The sequence below is a fragment of the Lissotriton helveticus genome, chromosome 1_2 (genome assembly GCF_964261635.1).
Source record: "Lissotriton helveticus chromosome 1_2, aLisHel1.1, whole genome shotgun sequence".
Taxonomy (NCBI): Eukaryota; Metazoa; Chordata; class Amphibia; order Caudata; family Salamandridae; genus Lissotriton; species Lissotriton helveticus.
Genome location: NC_136058.1, coordinates 144498201 through 144513975, shown reverse-complemented (window position 1 = coordinate 144513975; position 15775 = coordinate 144498201). Strand labels below are relative to the sequence as shown.

The following is a 15775-nucleotide window of genomic DNA, read 5'->3' as shown; positions in this document are numbered from 1 at the left end:
GATCCGCCAGAGGAGTCGACGGAGCGGCAGGATCCTGACACGGGGCCCGAAAGCGCACCGACGGGAGCCCGAGGTCTTAACTGGCGGTCCATGGCAGCAAGGAATTGCCGACGGACCCGGGTAGGGCGGGTAGTATGCGGGACATCCAGGCTCCGAAGGAGCCGCAGGGGCGGAGCCCCTGTCTCCCTCGTCAGCATCTGAGGACCGATGGGGGGGACGGAGAGCGAAAACACTTCTTCGTGCGCATTATCGTGAGTGGCAAACTGGTCCAACCAAGGAACCCCCTAAAGGGCAGGTGCATAGAAAAGCCTCGAAACCTATGTAAATGTCTATAGACCCTGGATTGGGACAAAAAATCTTAAGGACTTTGCAGATGCCTTGCTGCCCTTAAAACCTTACAGCGGAGAGTCTGCTTTGGCTTCAAACAAGCGAGACCCATCTAAGGGCAAGTCCAACAATGTAGCCTGAACATCTGGTGAAAAACCTGATCCCCTTAACCAGGCATGTTTTCTTGTCGACACCGAATACCCCATTGCCCTTGCTACAGAGTCTGCAGTGTCCAGGCCAGATTGGATCACTTCACGAGCAGCTGCCTGAGTGTCCATCAAAAGTTCAGAAAAAAAAAACTGAATCTCCGTAGGCAACTTTGGCATGACCTCTTTCGCTGAATCCATGAGAGCATAAATGTAGCATTCTAAAAGACAAGCGGCATTTGAAGACTTGAAGGCCATACTGCCTGACCAAAAAAACTTTCTTCACCGAGCAAGAAGCCTGTGCAACTAGGCTCTGTGGAGAAGGATGTGTGGTAAAAAAAACAGATCCCCCCAGGAGCCCCTTTATATGTCCAAGCCACTGTTTAAGACTGCAGCAGAGGACATTGGCTTGACAGATTTCTGAAATAGGCTCAGTCCAAGACTCATTGAAAGGCAACAACAGCTCCAAAACAGAAGCTGAAGAATCTCGGTGAGGATTTTCGATTTCAGTTCAGCCAAGGGTAGCAGCAACTCCCAAAAATCTGCAGCCTTGCAAATTACTGCATAGTCGGAAGTCACCTAAGGAGGTGGTAAACCCTTGGGAGACACCAATTCCCACTCAGGGGAGGTATCCAAAACATTTGCATCTTGCAGGACTTTAAAATCGGGGTCAAGATCCACAATTTCCCCTTCTTCAGTCTCTTCATGTTCCTCCTGGTACTCTGTCCCTTCCAAAAGACTCTGCCCCTCCGGTGACTTCGGAACCAGAGTTGCAGGAACATCCAAGGGCACAGGTAATTAAGCCAGTTCAGGACGAACCAGAGCCAGATCGGATCCAGACGGCGCTTGGGATGAGCAACACAAGGGCCACGTCCCTCTTGAAAAGGCAACAGTGTCATAGGCATAAAGGGCATGAAAAGGAGAAGGAAAACCTCCCAGTGAATAAGCCAATGGACCCATGGGGCCAGCAAAATGCTAAACATAGCATTCAAGAAGTACGTCAAGTTCCGAGCGCGGAGTTTGGAATGCTGGATACATCAGATCTGGATGAAAGGGCTCTGGACCCGTACTTGGAGACACTAAATCTGGGTCAGGCTGTGGAGTTGAGTGCTTGTCACCGGCATTGGAGGTGGAGCCGCAGGCCTTGGCACTGGTGGAGAAACAACAGATTTGGAGTCGGAGGAGTAACAGCCCTCGGTGCAGGAGACCGAGCCGGATACAACCCCGCAGAGGGTATTGGAGCTGCCTCATTTCTACGGCATCTTCTAGGACTCGGGGACACAGACTTCACTTCAGAGTCTTATCCTTCGAGGAGCGGCACCGAGAACCATGGCACCGCTTCTTCTTGTGTTTCTTGGACGATGCTGAAGTGTGCGGCAACAGTGACATACGACTGGGTCTGAGACGTTCTACGACTCCTCTTCTGCTTCCTTGGCCTCCCTCTCTTTCAAGGCCTTCGGATTCATCTGTTTGCACGAAGAACATGTCCCAACGTTGTGATCTGAAGATAAGTACTATAAACAATCTTCATGCGGGTCAGTGATGGACATCTGACCTCTGCATTTCCTGCACGGCTTGAATCCAGACTTCCTATGAGGAGAGATTTTCATAGGCTACAAATTCGCAGCAACAGTATAGAAGAAATCTCCTAGAAATGGAGAGCCTGGAAAAACCGTTAAGCGTCGACTGCGCAGAAAAAAGGGAACGGACATCAGCACTCCGACAAGATCTTCTTATGGCTCAGATGACATCACGCCGATTTGCTTGCAGAGTAGTTCTATTGCAATGTCCTCGTTGATTTGGGAGAGCTAAGGAAAAAGGTTTCAGTGGAATGCTGCACATTGGAATAATTCAAAAGGTGAGGAAAACACAGGCAGATGTATTCATCAGAAACTTTGACTTGGTCCCGGTCTAGCACGACCAGATGTCCCAATAAGCTCCAGAGATTTCTATGTGCTATATGGGGCAAACTCTTTAAAAAAATCATATCTCTGTTTCCCTACATCTTCGTTTTGGTGTCATTTTAAATATAGAAATGTTTCCTATTTTTATAAATTGGAGTTGGAATTTTATAGTGTGTTGTGTCCTAATCAGTTACTGAATTTGTGCATTAAAATGCTTTACATACCAGTCTCTACCCCTTGGACGCTCATGACGAGCTCAGCTCGTCATGGAGTTTCCATTGATTTCAATGGAAATTACATTACCATCCTTGAGATGCCTCAGCAGCCAAGTGGTTAAGTTAAGCTTGCCTTCTTGCAGCCAGCTATTAAGGGTTGAGCAAGGGAATACTTTTTTGAGACCTATTCGGAGTCATAAATTGTGTTAGTGGCTTTACTGCCTGTGGTAAATATATATTTACCATTACTTCTAATCCGCATTCCAACATTCACATGACAGCATCAAATGAAAAAATGTGATTATAACTGATGCCATAGGAATAAGTTAGCCTTAGTTCCATTCACATATTCATTCAAAGGTAAACTGTAAACACAGACACATAGTCAGAAGGGGATTCCATATGGAAACTGATGATTGTACAAGCAAGCTGAATAAAAACGTTAACGTTCTTGTGTTTTTGCTTCATCCGCTTATACAATTTCCAAATAATATGTTACGTTGTGCCATCAGTTCAGACATCTTAAGGGGATAACAGATTTGATTAAGTATTTCGAAGCATCCTTTATTATGTAGGACAAGTAATAATTAATTAAGACTTGGGGTGGAGGATATATTTACTGCACCGACGAAGGTCATAATAAATTATAAGTCAATCACATACACATTTTCAGCTATTTTTATAAAGCATAGACCAACGTTCTTTTCAGACGTACAGAGAATTAAAAAAGGTGAATAAGTTAAGAGTATATATTTCCAATGGTAATATGGTTTGTATTAGGAGTTTTATATCAGGAGTCAATGTTAAGAATTACAGTTGCCACATGGAAAAATGCATGAGCATAAATACGTACATTGGTTCAGCATCCTTAAATAATATTAATATCTTTGTCTGGCAGAGGGGTAGTCCACATTTGAGTCTTTGTGGAACCTTAAGCACTGAATGTTGTACATGAACACAACTTCTGAGAAAAACAAACTTTTTTTCTGCTGACAATATGCAATGAGAAAATATAATCTGGCAGGGTACTCACTCTGTCTCGATAAAACAAAGCACTGTCAAGAGTCTTCTCAAGAATGGTAGCCACAGCAACTCTTACTTCCCTTACACTACACTCCAACAAGAATATTCTGAAATTAAAAATGAGGTTATACTATTAATATCTTCCTATTAAAGACATGTTTTATTGTGAATGTCCCTAGAAAATAACCACAGGTGTTCCACTGAAATGTCTTGTAAGATTTCATCTGGCAGGCAAACTTGAGTAGCGTTTACATAACAAACAGTGATTTCATGTCAGCCTTCATTAGAAATATAGTCACTATTATTTTAAATTTGATAAGAAATACAGGCAGTAAACTGAATCCCTTTACATATAGTATGAACACCTCCTGTATAACTGAGAAAGTGTATCTGTGTGAAAACTATGTCGATAAGTCAAACTGGAACATAGCAAAAAAAAAATAATAATAATAATAATAATTAAAAATAAGAAACTACAATGTGGATTATTTTAGTGATGCAGATGATCTGAATTCCGATATGATAATGTTTTAGCTCTAGCCCTCGTTGGTAGTTCTATTTGAATTATGGCTCTGGAGATTCAAAAAGCAAGTAGTAGGTTCAGAAAAAACATGTTAATTACCCATCAAGCTTAAACGGTTCATGCCATCTACACAAAATGGAAAGCATTCATGTAAAATAATAAAACATAATAGTCTTGGGTGCCGCATTATTGGCTCCTTTGTGGGGCACAGTATTAAGATAGCTTGCACATGAGGAAAATATCACACTGTGCGACAGAACAGAACTACTGCGACCAGTATGCTCACACTGTTGGTCGCATTTAATGCCATCTCATCTGTTATTCTTCCTCTCGTACGAGTTACTTACCGTCGGTAACGATGTATCTGGTAGAGACGATTCTAGCTGCAGATTCCTTAACGTAGAATTATCCCCAGGTGTGAGACTGGATCGGGAAAACGTTTTCCCCCAGCATCCCTGCGCGCCAGGGGGACAGCATCACGTGGCCCAGCCCATGCGCCGTACATGATGTCAGTGAGGTCACATAAGTCCCACCCCGGCGTGCCTACGTCAGTTTTCTTCGGAGAACTTTTCCGCGCCACAACGTGGAGCCAGCAGAGAAACTGCGGAAGCAAGGGAACAGTGTGCGAAACAGCAGAAAAATGGAAAAGAAAAAGGATGGTGACAAAGAACACCATAAGGAGCAGTGCCAACACTGCCGCACCCAAAAGCAGGGAAAGAAGAAAGAACAGAGCACAGCCCTGAGCAGCCACTCTGCCAGTTATGAAAACAGTACCCCCTTCAAGACAAGGAACATATGCAAAATGTCATGACAACATGTAGCAGGACTACAACCCAGAGCAAGACCCATGAAGGGGAGCCAGTTCCAAGACAAACGGGGAACAGCAGACCTCCAAGGCGACCCCATCACAAAGTGCGACAACCCCCCAAAGGGAGGCAGGGCACGGCCAAATGACCCAAACGCAGAGGATAGCAGAGGGGCCATGACCTTCAGAAACAAGAGGGCGGGAAAGGAGGGACAACGGAAGGGCAGCCTCAACCCTGGAGCAACCTGAGCAGAGGAGCACAGCAGTACCTATAGATCTAACCTCAACAGAGGGACAAAAAGCAAGACGTCTTGTCAAAAGAGCGAAAGAATACACGCACTCATCAAAGCCATCCACCGGGAGGCGAGTGCAGAAGGGCAAGCCACAGCGTCCTCGCAGAACGGGGAGGAAGGGTGGGCCATGAAGGAATCTGCGGCCAGAATCGCCTCTACCAGATACATCGTTACCGAAGGTAAGTACTCGTACATCTGATAGAGACTACTAGCCGCAGATTCCGTAACGTAGAATAGATACCCTAGCCATACCCACGGAGAAGGAGGGACTGCGGAAGGACCCCTCCAGCCTGGACATAACATAGGGTCCCACAGGGGACTAGTCCAACGGACAGGGCGAAGAGCCCCATTCTCCCAGGCAAGGGTGAAATACCCCCACAAGCAGAACACCACCGACGCCAAACGGGATGTGGGAAGAAGAATAATTTAGAAGAAGCCCCTTCACTCTCTACAGAGGAACCAAGGGCAAGGCCAGGGGGGCCAAAGCACCCCACGCCCCTACAAGGCAACAGAGCTTCCATAAAAAGCCAGGACAAAGAAGAGGAAGAAGAAAAGCCTAGAGGGCCCAAGGAAACAAGGGAAAAGAAGGCAAGCCCACCATAGACGGAAGGCAACAGACTAGACAGAGTGGCGCCAGCAGTAATAGGCCGCCGTAAGCAGGAAAAAAACGCCCGGGCCCCAAGAAGACCGGGCAGGCTACGCCTGACAAAGGGAGAAACACAGAATCATCCCAGCCTCCAGGATAGGAGCATGAAGGCGAGGAAATGCCCGGACACACTACAACAAGGGGTCCGCACACACGACTCAAAGAAGCATCAGCAACATACATAAACGCCATGGAGAGCAGAGGCCCGAAGGCGACCAGAGCTGCCTAGCAGAGCGCAAGCTATTTAATAGCTACCACTACCCCACATAGGGTAAGTTAAGTCCCAAGACATGGGAACCCTCTTTGGAAGGAACTTCCGCAACAGAGGAAAAAACGAAAGAGTCACGGGGAACCCCCTTCCCTGCCCACGAAAGGCTTATCAAGCAGCCCAAGAGAAAAAACAGGAGGCCTAATCTCAGGGCCAATTCTGTGCAGATAACTAAAGAAAAAACACACAGTCAACAAAAGGGCTGCCCGGCAGCAAACAAAACCACAGTCCCAGCAAGGAGGACCCGAGTGGCCATATAACACACCCCACAGCAAGGGCAACGGCCTAAAAGAAGGTCCAAAACCAGCTCAACTCAGCATTTACTGAGGAGGGGAAGGAGGAGGGGAGGATAAGGCGGAGGAGGAGGAGGACGGAGCCCTGCCAAGAACCTTTGGATGGCGGAGTCTGCCGGGGCATGGAATAACAGGGTGCCATCGAATGGAAGATCAATCAGCCGCTTCTGAACATTTTCAGGGAACACGCCGTCCCGAAGCCAAGCATGGCGACGGAGGGTGACTGAGGAAGCCATGGCCTGGCCCAACACCTCCAAGATGTCCAGAGCGGAGCGGAGAATAAACGCTGCTAGCTTCCGGCCATCCAACGCATGATGCCGTAAGTCCACCTAAACAGTCTCCTGTGAAGAGACGGATCACAAGGACTCAGCCGAGTCCCACAAACAAGAGGTGGCTCTAGCCAACACACACAAGGTGTTAAGTGCCCGCAGGGCAGTGCTGGTCGAGGTGAACATGTTTCGCCCCCAAGAGTCCAGCCATCAGGCCTCCCAGGATAGTGGAGTCAACACTGGCGGCAGGGAGGGAAAAGCAGTCCGCAAAAGTGGACTTGAGGCCGAGGGGTGGAGGGAAAGACACGCCGGGTCACGCGGCGCCGGTGCAGAAGGTGTTGAGGCACCGGATCCCCTGAGGCGGGGCGCCTCCAAGCACCCATCAGGTTAGAAAGGATCAAACCTTCAAAGGGAAGCAATAGCTCCCTCCCACCTGAGCCGTGGTGGTGAACCTCCAAGAGATGGTCCCCCGGGAAATGAGCAGCCAGGCCACCCACGCACAGAATACCCACAGCCGTGAGCGAAGGCCGCACCCGCGGCGGAAAAAGCAGCTCCTCCGTGGGCTACGACTAAGGCGGCGTCCCCCAAACCAAGCGAGGCAGGCAAAGGCAAGACCTGAAAGTCAGAAGGAACCGAAGAGTGGGGACCTGTCGCTCCTCCGGCGAACACCTTGGCCTCGGGAAAGGCGGGGAGCCGCCCTTCGATGACGCCGGTGAAAAAGCCACCATGCGGCAGCCTGTCTCCGGGGAGAATGACTTTTGGTGTAAAACAAACAAGGACCCCCTGATTAGGAATTGTCAGTTCCAGCGACAGGGACAATAGATATGTCGAAGTAATCACATAAATGTAGATAGCTACAGAGGAAAGGTCTTGTATCAAAAAAAGGGGTCCAACACGTTTAAACAGATAAGACAGATCTTTTTCACTTAGTAAGTATTTTAATTAAAAAAGCCATATACACAATATACAAACAATTATTGTATCTACACAATGAACAAATGAAAACCAAGTCCTGAGCAATAGTCTTGAAATTAATAACACAGAATACTTATTATATACACATGACTTCACAATAAATGATGAACAATCTTGTCTCTACATGGAAATAAAATAAAACATTTCATAAAAAAGTGACAGGACAGAATATAATCTTTCAAAACGTGAAATGTTTTTAAAGATTATATTCTGTCCTGTCACTTTTTTATGAAATGTTTAATTTTATTTCCATGTAGAGACAAGATTGTTCATCATTTATTGTGAAGTCATGTGTATATAATAAGTATTCTGTGTTATTAATTTCAAGACTATTGCTCAGGACTTGGTTTTAATTTGTTCATTGTGTAGATACAATAATTGTTTGTATATTGTGTATATGGCTATTTTAATTAAAATACTTACTAAGTGAAAAAGATCTGTCTTCTGTTTAAACGTGTTAGACCCCTTTTTTTGATACAAGACCTTTCCTCTGTAGCTATCTAAATTTATGGGATTACTTCGACATATCCGGGGAGAATGACACCAGTAGGCACCCAACCTCCGGAGAAGAGGGAGCGTCCGAAGACGAATCCGCGACTCAACGCCTGTCTGGCGCCGTGGAGTCCGCCGCCTGGGGCAGGACGGCGTCACCATCCGGCGCCAAAGGAGACGCCGATAGGGCTCCTCCAAGCCATACTGCGCCGGGGACCGGAGCGGAGCCGAAGTGGCCAAGGGGTGGCACCGGAACGATGGGACCGGAGCGGAGCCGAAGTGGCCAAAGGGTGGCACCGGAACGATGCAGACTCAACCTCCGACGAGGCAGCCGCCTGCATGGAGGAACGAGAGGGACCAGGGGAGTGACACAAAGTCCTCCGCCAGCCTCGGCCCAGAATGTGACGGGGGTGGTGCGGCGACCCATGCGGCACCACCAGGGCCGATTCAACCTCCGACTCGCCCTCCGACGAGGCAGCCGCCTATGTGTAGGGACAAGAGGGGCCGGAGGAGTATGAGGGATCACCGCCCAGCCTCGACCCAGAGTGGGATGAGGAGGGCCCACCCACCCCTGTGTGCCGCCCGATCCAGCAGGCGCCGGCGCCATGGCGGCATCAGCTCAGCCGTGGACAAGGCCGCCGTCTGTCCAGAGGGCACAGCAGGGCTCGGGGATGCAACCCGAGCCCCGGCGACCTCCCGCGACACCACAGGGACTCCCGCTGGAGTTAGCAGCGAGACAGAGGCACCGTGGTCCAAAGGAGGGACCCCCGAAGGGCCGCACCCCAACAGCACCACATCCTCTAAGCCTGGATCCGAACCAGTCGGCGCCACAGCCGCCGGCGATGCTGCGGAGGGCCCCGCGCAAAGCAAGGGATCCGCTGATGCCCCAGGAGGGGAAGAAGGAGGAGACGCCAGCGAGGCCTGCAAAGCCGCCACATAAGTCTCCATCTGGACTCTCAACGCCCCTTCACCGGGAAACAGTGAGTAGGAGGCAGACAGGTGGGGTCGCATCACCCGCGGAGAGCCCATGCCCCGGCAGGCCGAACACCAGCCCCCGGGGACAAGCTGCGACACTTATCCACCAGGGAGCAACGCTCCCGTGACATCGTGGAGGGATGAAGTCGTCGACGAAGGACGTTCCTAAAACAGTCTGGCGAGCCTGAACAAGGTGACGAAGCAGACCTTGAGAGACTAGTTTAATCCGGCGCTCCCGCCGCGACTTTGGCTTTAACTGTTGGCAAACCTCACAACCAGTGTGGCCATGATCTTCCCCCAAACACCACATGCAAATGAGGTGAGGGTCCGTGGCCGACATAAGAAGCCCACACAACGTGCAAGTCTTGAAGCCCGAAGTCATTTGCACACTGTTCCACCAAAATATATAGCAATGCGGAAAAAAAGGGGGGCCCAAACAGAGACCGGATCCGCATTGCACGAGGTTAAGGAGAAAACTGATGTAGGCGTGCCGGGGTGGGACTTATGTGACCTCGCTGACGTCACGTACGCGGACAAGGCATGGGCGGAGTCGTGTGATGCCGTCCCCCTGGCACGCAGGGATGCTGTGGCAAAAAGTTTTCCGGATCCAGTCTCACGCCTGGGGATAACTCTAAGTTAAGAAATCTGTGGCTAGTAGTCTCTATCAGATAATATTATAGGCAGGCGTTATATGGTATCCTCCCTCTAAACCATTGTGGGTGCTTGCATCCGGAAACTCTCGGGAGGACACGAGAAGGAGGCTTATTGAAGCACACTTCATATCAGAACCAGTCATTGTACCAGGATTAAATAAAGCGGAGGACAAAACAAATGACTGGAAATAATTAAAGTAAAAAAAGGATGGGGTGGGGGTGTGGGCAGAGATCTCATGAATGTTGCATATAACTGGTCAAGTACGCAGACAAATGATTGTCTGTTATTCTAATGGCTCATTGTGAAATAAAATTGGTAAAATAATAATGACAGCCTGTATTCCTCCCAATGATAAAACAATGAATAGAGCCTCCTTGACATATCTACACAGAGTTGCAGTGTAAGTTAGAAGAGCGCTATCAGCTCTTTTCAGATCTGATAAAGATAAATGGAAATCTTGCAGTGGAGATCACATAATATCAATAATGGCCAGTCAAATCATGCTGGGTGCTGCTCGTTAACCGTCATGTGAAGAAACTCTTTATTCATAAATACAATTTAGTTTTTTACAACATGGGATCCTAGACACATCGGATAGGGCACATATTTAAATAAGGCAAGGTCATATTACCCAACCATTGATTACGCAGGAGGGAAAACAACAGATATAATAAAAATCACTACAGTTACACTAAATTCTTTATTTACAGACCCAACAGCCATCAAAACAGTCATAAGGCCAGCCAACAACTAGGCAGTTCTGAGAAAACAGATAAGGTCAATCAGAACAGACTAGATAAAGCAAGAGAATGTGCAACGAAACGTACAACACACACATTGTTGCCAAGCTCTGTGGAATCCACACTGGGAAAAAACAAAGAACAGGAAATGTATGGAACGAAGTCAACAACTAATCAGTATTTTTCTTCATTAAACCTGGTTTAACAATCTTATATATTTGATCTACTTGGAAAGAAAGGAGCACACAGGATTAATCTGTAGACTCTTATCTAGAGGGATCCACCTTGAATGCTTATTGCCTGGATTCTACAACACAAGCACATGACATCTTTGAGGCCAAGAAACATGGTCCCTGCGATTACAAGGCCACTAAATGTTCACAGTGTGTAGGAGGCTGGCTTAGTATATGGCGCACACTTATTTAAGTGAAGCACCTTGCACTAATTCAGGCAACCTGTATGCTGATTTTAATGGTCTTAGGCAACTATAGAAAGCTCTCTAAGGGGTAACTGTGGAGAGCAGCCTTCAGGCTTAATCCAGAAGGAGTGTAACGCAGTACTGATCATATAGTGTAGGTTAAGTGAAAAAGAACCACACAGGTGTAGTTATAAAAATATGTATGTATTATAAAAACTCACTAACCCATCAGTATATCTCCTACCCGGAGATATAAACACAATACTTAAATAATTAGAACAGGTAAGTAGCACAACTGCACAGTGGTCTCCAGGGGGAGACCAAACCATATTACTAATGAAGTGGAATGAGAACCATGGCCAAAATCGAGACTGGACCCAGAAGACTTAGAAGTGTTTGGGACTAAAGTAACCACCCAAGCTAAGTACCCAGGAACCCTATGGAGGCCATGTGCAGAGTGGGAACATGACTGCTTGCTCACCACAAGCTAATGGATAAGTCATGGTTGCAGTTTTGGAAAAGGAGAACCCTGAAATAACCCCGTGGATGATGGAAGGTTGGAGAGTCACCCCGCCGTGAATATCCCAGGAACCCAGGGAAGCCGGGTGCATAGGTGTCAAGTGACGTCAGAAATCATTGTACACCACAATGGAGGACTTCAATGAAGATGCTGCTGGTGAAGTGTCTGGTGGAATCCAAAGGTGGATTCTTGAAGAGGAGTACCCGCAAGCAGAGGGGAAAGAGTCTATGCCACTCGGAAGTGACCTGGAGGCACGAAAGACCAATGACCACCGATGAACGAAGATGCAGGAGAGTTAACAGCGACCTTATCGCTGCAGCTGTGGGTACCATGAAACGCTGTGGAAGACCAGGAGCCGCTCACGAGCTGTCCCAAGTCGGAAGTCAGAAGCCAGGGGGTCGGTGTCTGGAGGGAGCACAAACAAGCCTTGGCAGCAGCAACAGGCGAAGAAGATGCAGTGTCAGGACCTGCTAGGTCCAAAGGACTCACCATGTGCAGAAGAATCAGAGCAGGCCCGAGCAAGCAGGGGAGCCCACAGGAGCCAAAAAAGACCCTCAAGAGGACTCCCAGGCCTTAGGCACAGGAGTCGCAAGAGGACCTCTAGCAGCTCATCAAGGATGCAGGCCCACGGTGCAGAGGATGCGGTAGGGAAGAGGATCTTGGCAGGAAGAGATGCTGGAGGCTGGAGCTTCTTGTACCCCTAAGATCTCTGGAGGACGGAGCCAACAAGCCTTGGTAATGGCAAGTTGGCGCTGTGCACAGGGGTTGAGCTCCAGCGCTACCGTAAAGCGATACTGACTTCACACTTGTTCTGAAGACAGGGTAGGCCTCGAGGGAGTTGCAGAACTACTACCTGTGTTGCTGAACCCTTTGGAGTGCGTGGGACGTTAGGCGCAGTAGACTGGTCAACTTTGTTGCGGTGCCTACAGATGCAGGGGTGTGACTCCTTCAATCCAAGGGAGATTCCTTCAGGTGTCTTGGATGCTCACAGGCCTGGAGAAGAACCTGTATGGAGCACAGACTATGCAGAAGACTTGAAGGACGACGAGACCAGGAGCAGCAGGATTCTTCCAGTTGCAGTCTCGGTTCCCAAAGCGAAGTCCGACGAAGTCCAACGTGCCCAGATGGTTGAAGATAAAGTGGTTTCGGATCTGAAGCTTGTCCCATGACGAATCTGAAGCGCCACCCATTGGTAAGCCCTTAAGTACCCTAAGGAAAGGGTTGGGTGAATCAGGGATTCCTCCCAAGGGAGGGGTTGGACAGAGGAGAGTATACTCCCATGTCCTTTGTCCAGTTACGCGCTTCCAACTGAAGTATGCAAGGAGGGCACCAAATGTGCCCTTCAAATGAGTATGGAGGCGCTGGCAAGCAACCCCACCTCAGCCCAATACACTAAGTCTGGTCTGGGAGGGTGTCACACCTCCCTGTGACAAGTAAACTATTGTCCTACCTTCCACTGCTCGAGTCTGGCTCAGCAGCAGGAGGACAGACTTGTGTCTGTAGTCTGCAGCAGCACTAGCTGGCTGTTGGACCGTCAAAGACTGGTACCGGGAATACAGGGGGGCTCCCTTGGGGAGCCCCCCCAGTACATGGGATGCTGCATCCAACACTAGTGTTTGGGTAGGCTTCCAATATGTCCGATACCAAACATGAAGGGTTACGGTGCAGCCATTATACAGTTAGATATCTCGTATTAGACATGATGTCCACTATATGTCTAAAATGTCTGAAAGCACCTACAAAGCCTGGAGAATGGACTCCTGGGTTGGTAGGGGGTGTCCTGCTCATGCAAGGCACCCTCACACTTAGAGCCAAGCACCCTGCCTTTAAGATTGAAAGGCCTACCTTAGGGGTGACTTATAAGTTTTAAGGAACCGTATATCTGTGGTGAGTGGTGCGAGCACCAGCTCACACAGGCTGCAATGGCAGGCCTGTAGTCACAGTTTGCGTGGTCTCTCATGGGTGGCATAATAATGCCACAGCCAATGTGAGACCCCTGGTGTACGTATGCCCTGGGTAGCTTAGTACAATATACTAGGGACTTATAAGTGTACACCAGTAGCCAATTAGGAAGGTACCAAAGTACTTACCATAATCCAATTTAGGGAGAAAGCACAATGACTGGGGTCCTGATTAGCAGGATACCAGTCAGACTAGTCAGAAAAATAGGTGACACCAGCAAAAAGTCGAGTCGAGCAGGGACGGAGCCGTGATCGGACACGAAGCCACCATTAAGGACTCGTGGTCCCGCGCCTGATTTATGGCGTGCTTTGCATTATCCCCATTGCGGGCATACGTTGGATCCAAACTCCCTAAGTGAACCTCCATTAGGTTCGGCAAATTATTGAACAAATTATCGAATTGCCATCAGCTCCTTATCTGACCTGCCACGCATCCGTCTTGACTTGTATTCCCCTTGTTATCGACCCGGGGGACACGAAATACTTGCGTCCTGTAAAAGCCCTGAATTCCAAATGACGCTTAGAGCCACAGAAAACAGGCCAATTAATTCTTAGGCATTAACTTTTTGTCCTGATGATGATCCTACATATTGTGTTTAAGGGATCGAAACGCCGTCGACTTGATATAACATCATATATGTGAAATATACTGTATGTGATATGCATATAATGATGTAATTGAATTTCTGTAATTTATCATTTTTTCAGAAATCATTCACCTTTTGCCTAAATATTTTTTCCTCCTCTTTTCTATCTGTTCTATCTTGCCAATTCGTTAGCGTGAGGGCACAGGCTTGTGTCTCACTCTCTGTGAATGTGAGAATTTTTTGGTATATTCTCTTTATAGTAAAAATTGTGATCTCTGTCCAGCTGGACATATCACGCCACTCAATATAGCTCTATTGTGTCTATATTTATTAAGTTTGTTTGTATTTTGTTATGCATAGGACCACTGTTTGTAAAAATACGTTTCCCAAGGTCCTGTGCTGACTTTTTGGGCGCCCTTGTTGTTTTTGATGCAGTTGCAGGGTGGACACTCCTTGCCCACAAGGGAGATTCTTCAGTCTTCTGCGGAGCAGAACGTCAAAGTCCAGAGTTTCTTCTTGTAAAGTTGTTCAGGACAATCTAATTTGAATTTGAATTTAAAAACACTTGTAAAGCGCGCATATAGCTGGCGGTTTCTCGGCGCTAGGAGACGTTTTTGAACCGAGGTGGAGACTGCGGGAGGACTAAACTGAAAAGGCTTGCAAAAAAAGATAGGTTTTAAGGGCCTTACGGAAGTCAGGATAAAGCGGAATGGATCTGATGGTGGGGGGGGAGGGAGTTCCAAAAAGTGGGGCCGAGGACAGCGAATTTCACCCCGCCCATCCTCTTCTTCCTGAAAGGAGGGACTGAGAGGAGGGACTGGGTGGAGGAACGGAGCTCCCTTGCCGGGGTATAGCTGGAGATTACAGAGTTTATAAAGGCTGGGGCGGTTCCAGCTCGGGCCTGGAACGCGGTACAGCCAAGTTTAAAGAGGGCCCGTTCCCTAATGGGCAACCAATGTAGGTTCTTCAATACAGGGGTGGCGTGATGGAGTTTAGGGAGACCATAAATGAGACGGGCCGCTTGGTTCTGAACCAGCTGTAGGCGTCGAAGGGCATAAGCCGGAGCGCCATTATACAAGATATTGCCGTAGTCCAGCCGCGATAGTACCATTGCAATCATGATGAGTTTGAGGGCAGAAGGAGAAAAGAATCTGGAGATTTTCCGGATGGTGCGGAGAGTGAAAAAGCAAGAGGATACCACCATACAAATCTGGGAGTGCATGGTGAGATTTTGGTTTAACGTGATCCCAAGTGTTTTAACTGAATAAGAAGGTGAGGGGGAGACCGAGTGAAGAAGGCCAGAACATGGGGGTCCAGGGACTGTATGCACCACCCGTCAAAATCAGCTCAGTTTTGTCTGGGTTGAGTTTAAGGTGGTTGAAGTTCATCCAGTCCCTAATAAAAATCATATTAGACTGGAAATTATGGATGGATTCAGAAGAATGGGAAAGGTTAAAGATCAACTGGAATTTGGAATGGGACCAGCTCCTACCTTTATTCTCCTAAAGGGGGCTGCACTACTGACTAGGTCCCTCCCCTGGGTGGGACCAGGAAGGGGGGTGGTTACACCCCCTATCCTTTTTCCGGTTTCGTGCCGAACTGGGGCAGGGATGCCCCAGCAACTGGTTTGAACCGGTGTATGCACAGGGCACCTTGTGTGCCCCAGGCATGTCTCATTCCTTTCAGGCCTGTCCTACCCAATACACAAAATCCTGTCTGGGGTGGTGCTAGCACCTCCCAA

At 48.2% G+C, this 15775-nt stretch overlaps 1 protein-coding gene across 4 annotated transcripts in view; it reads right to left on the bottom strand.

Annotated features, from left to right (window-relative positions):
* USP24 (ubiquitin specific peptidase 24) overlaps nucleotides 1-15775 on the bottom strand; it is a 2099319-nt gene that overhangs the window by 539622 nt on the left and 1543922 nt on the right. For all 4 annotated transcript variants that reach the window (XM_078670143.1, XM_078670156.1, XM_078670149.1 and 1 more), the window contains exon 55: nucleotides 3626-3722. In XM_078670143.1, coding sequence (XP_078526269.1) covers nucleotides 3626-3722 — 97 coding nt within the window. The remainder of the gene's footprint in view (nucleotides 1-3625; nucleotides 3723-15775) is intronic.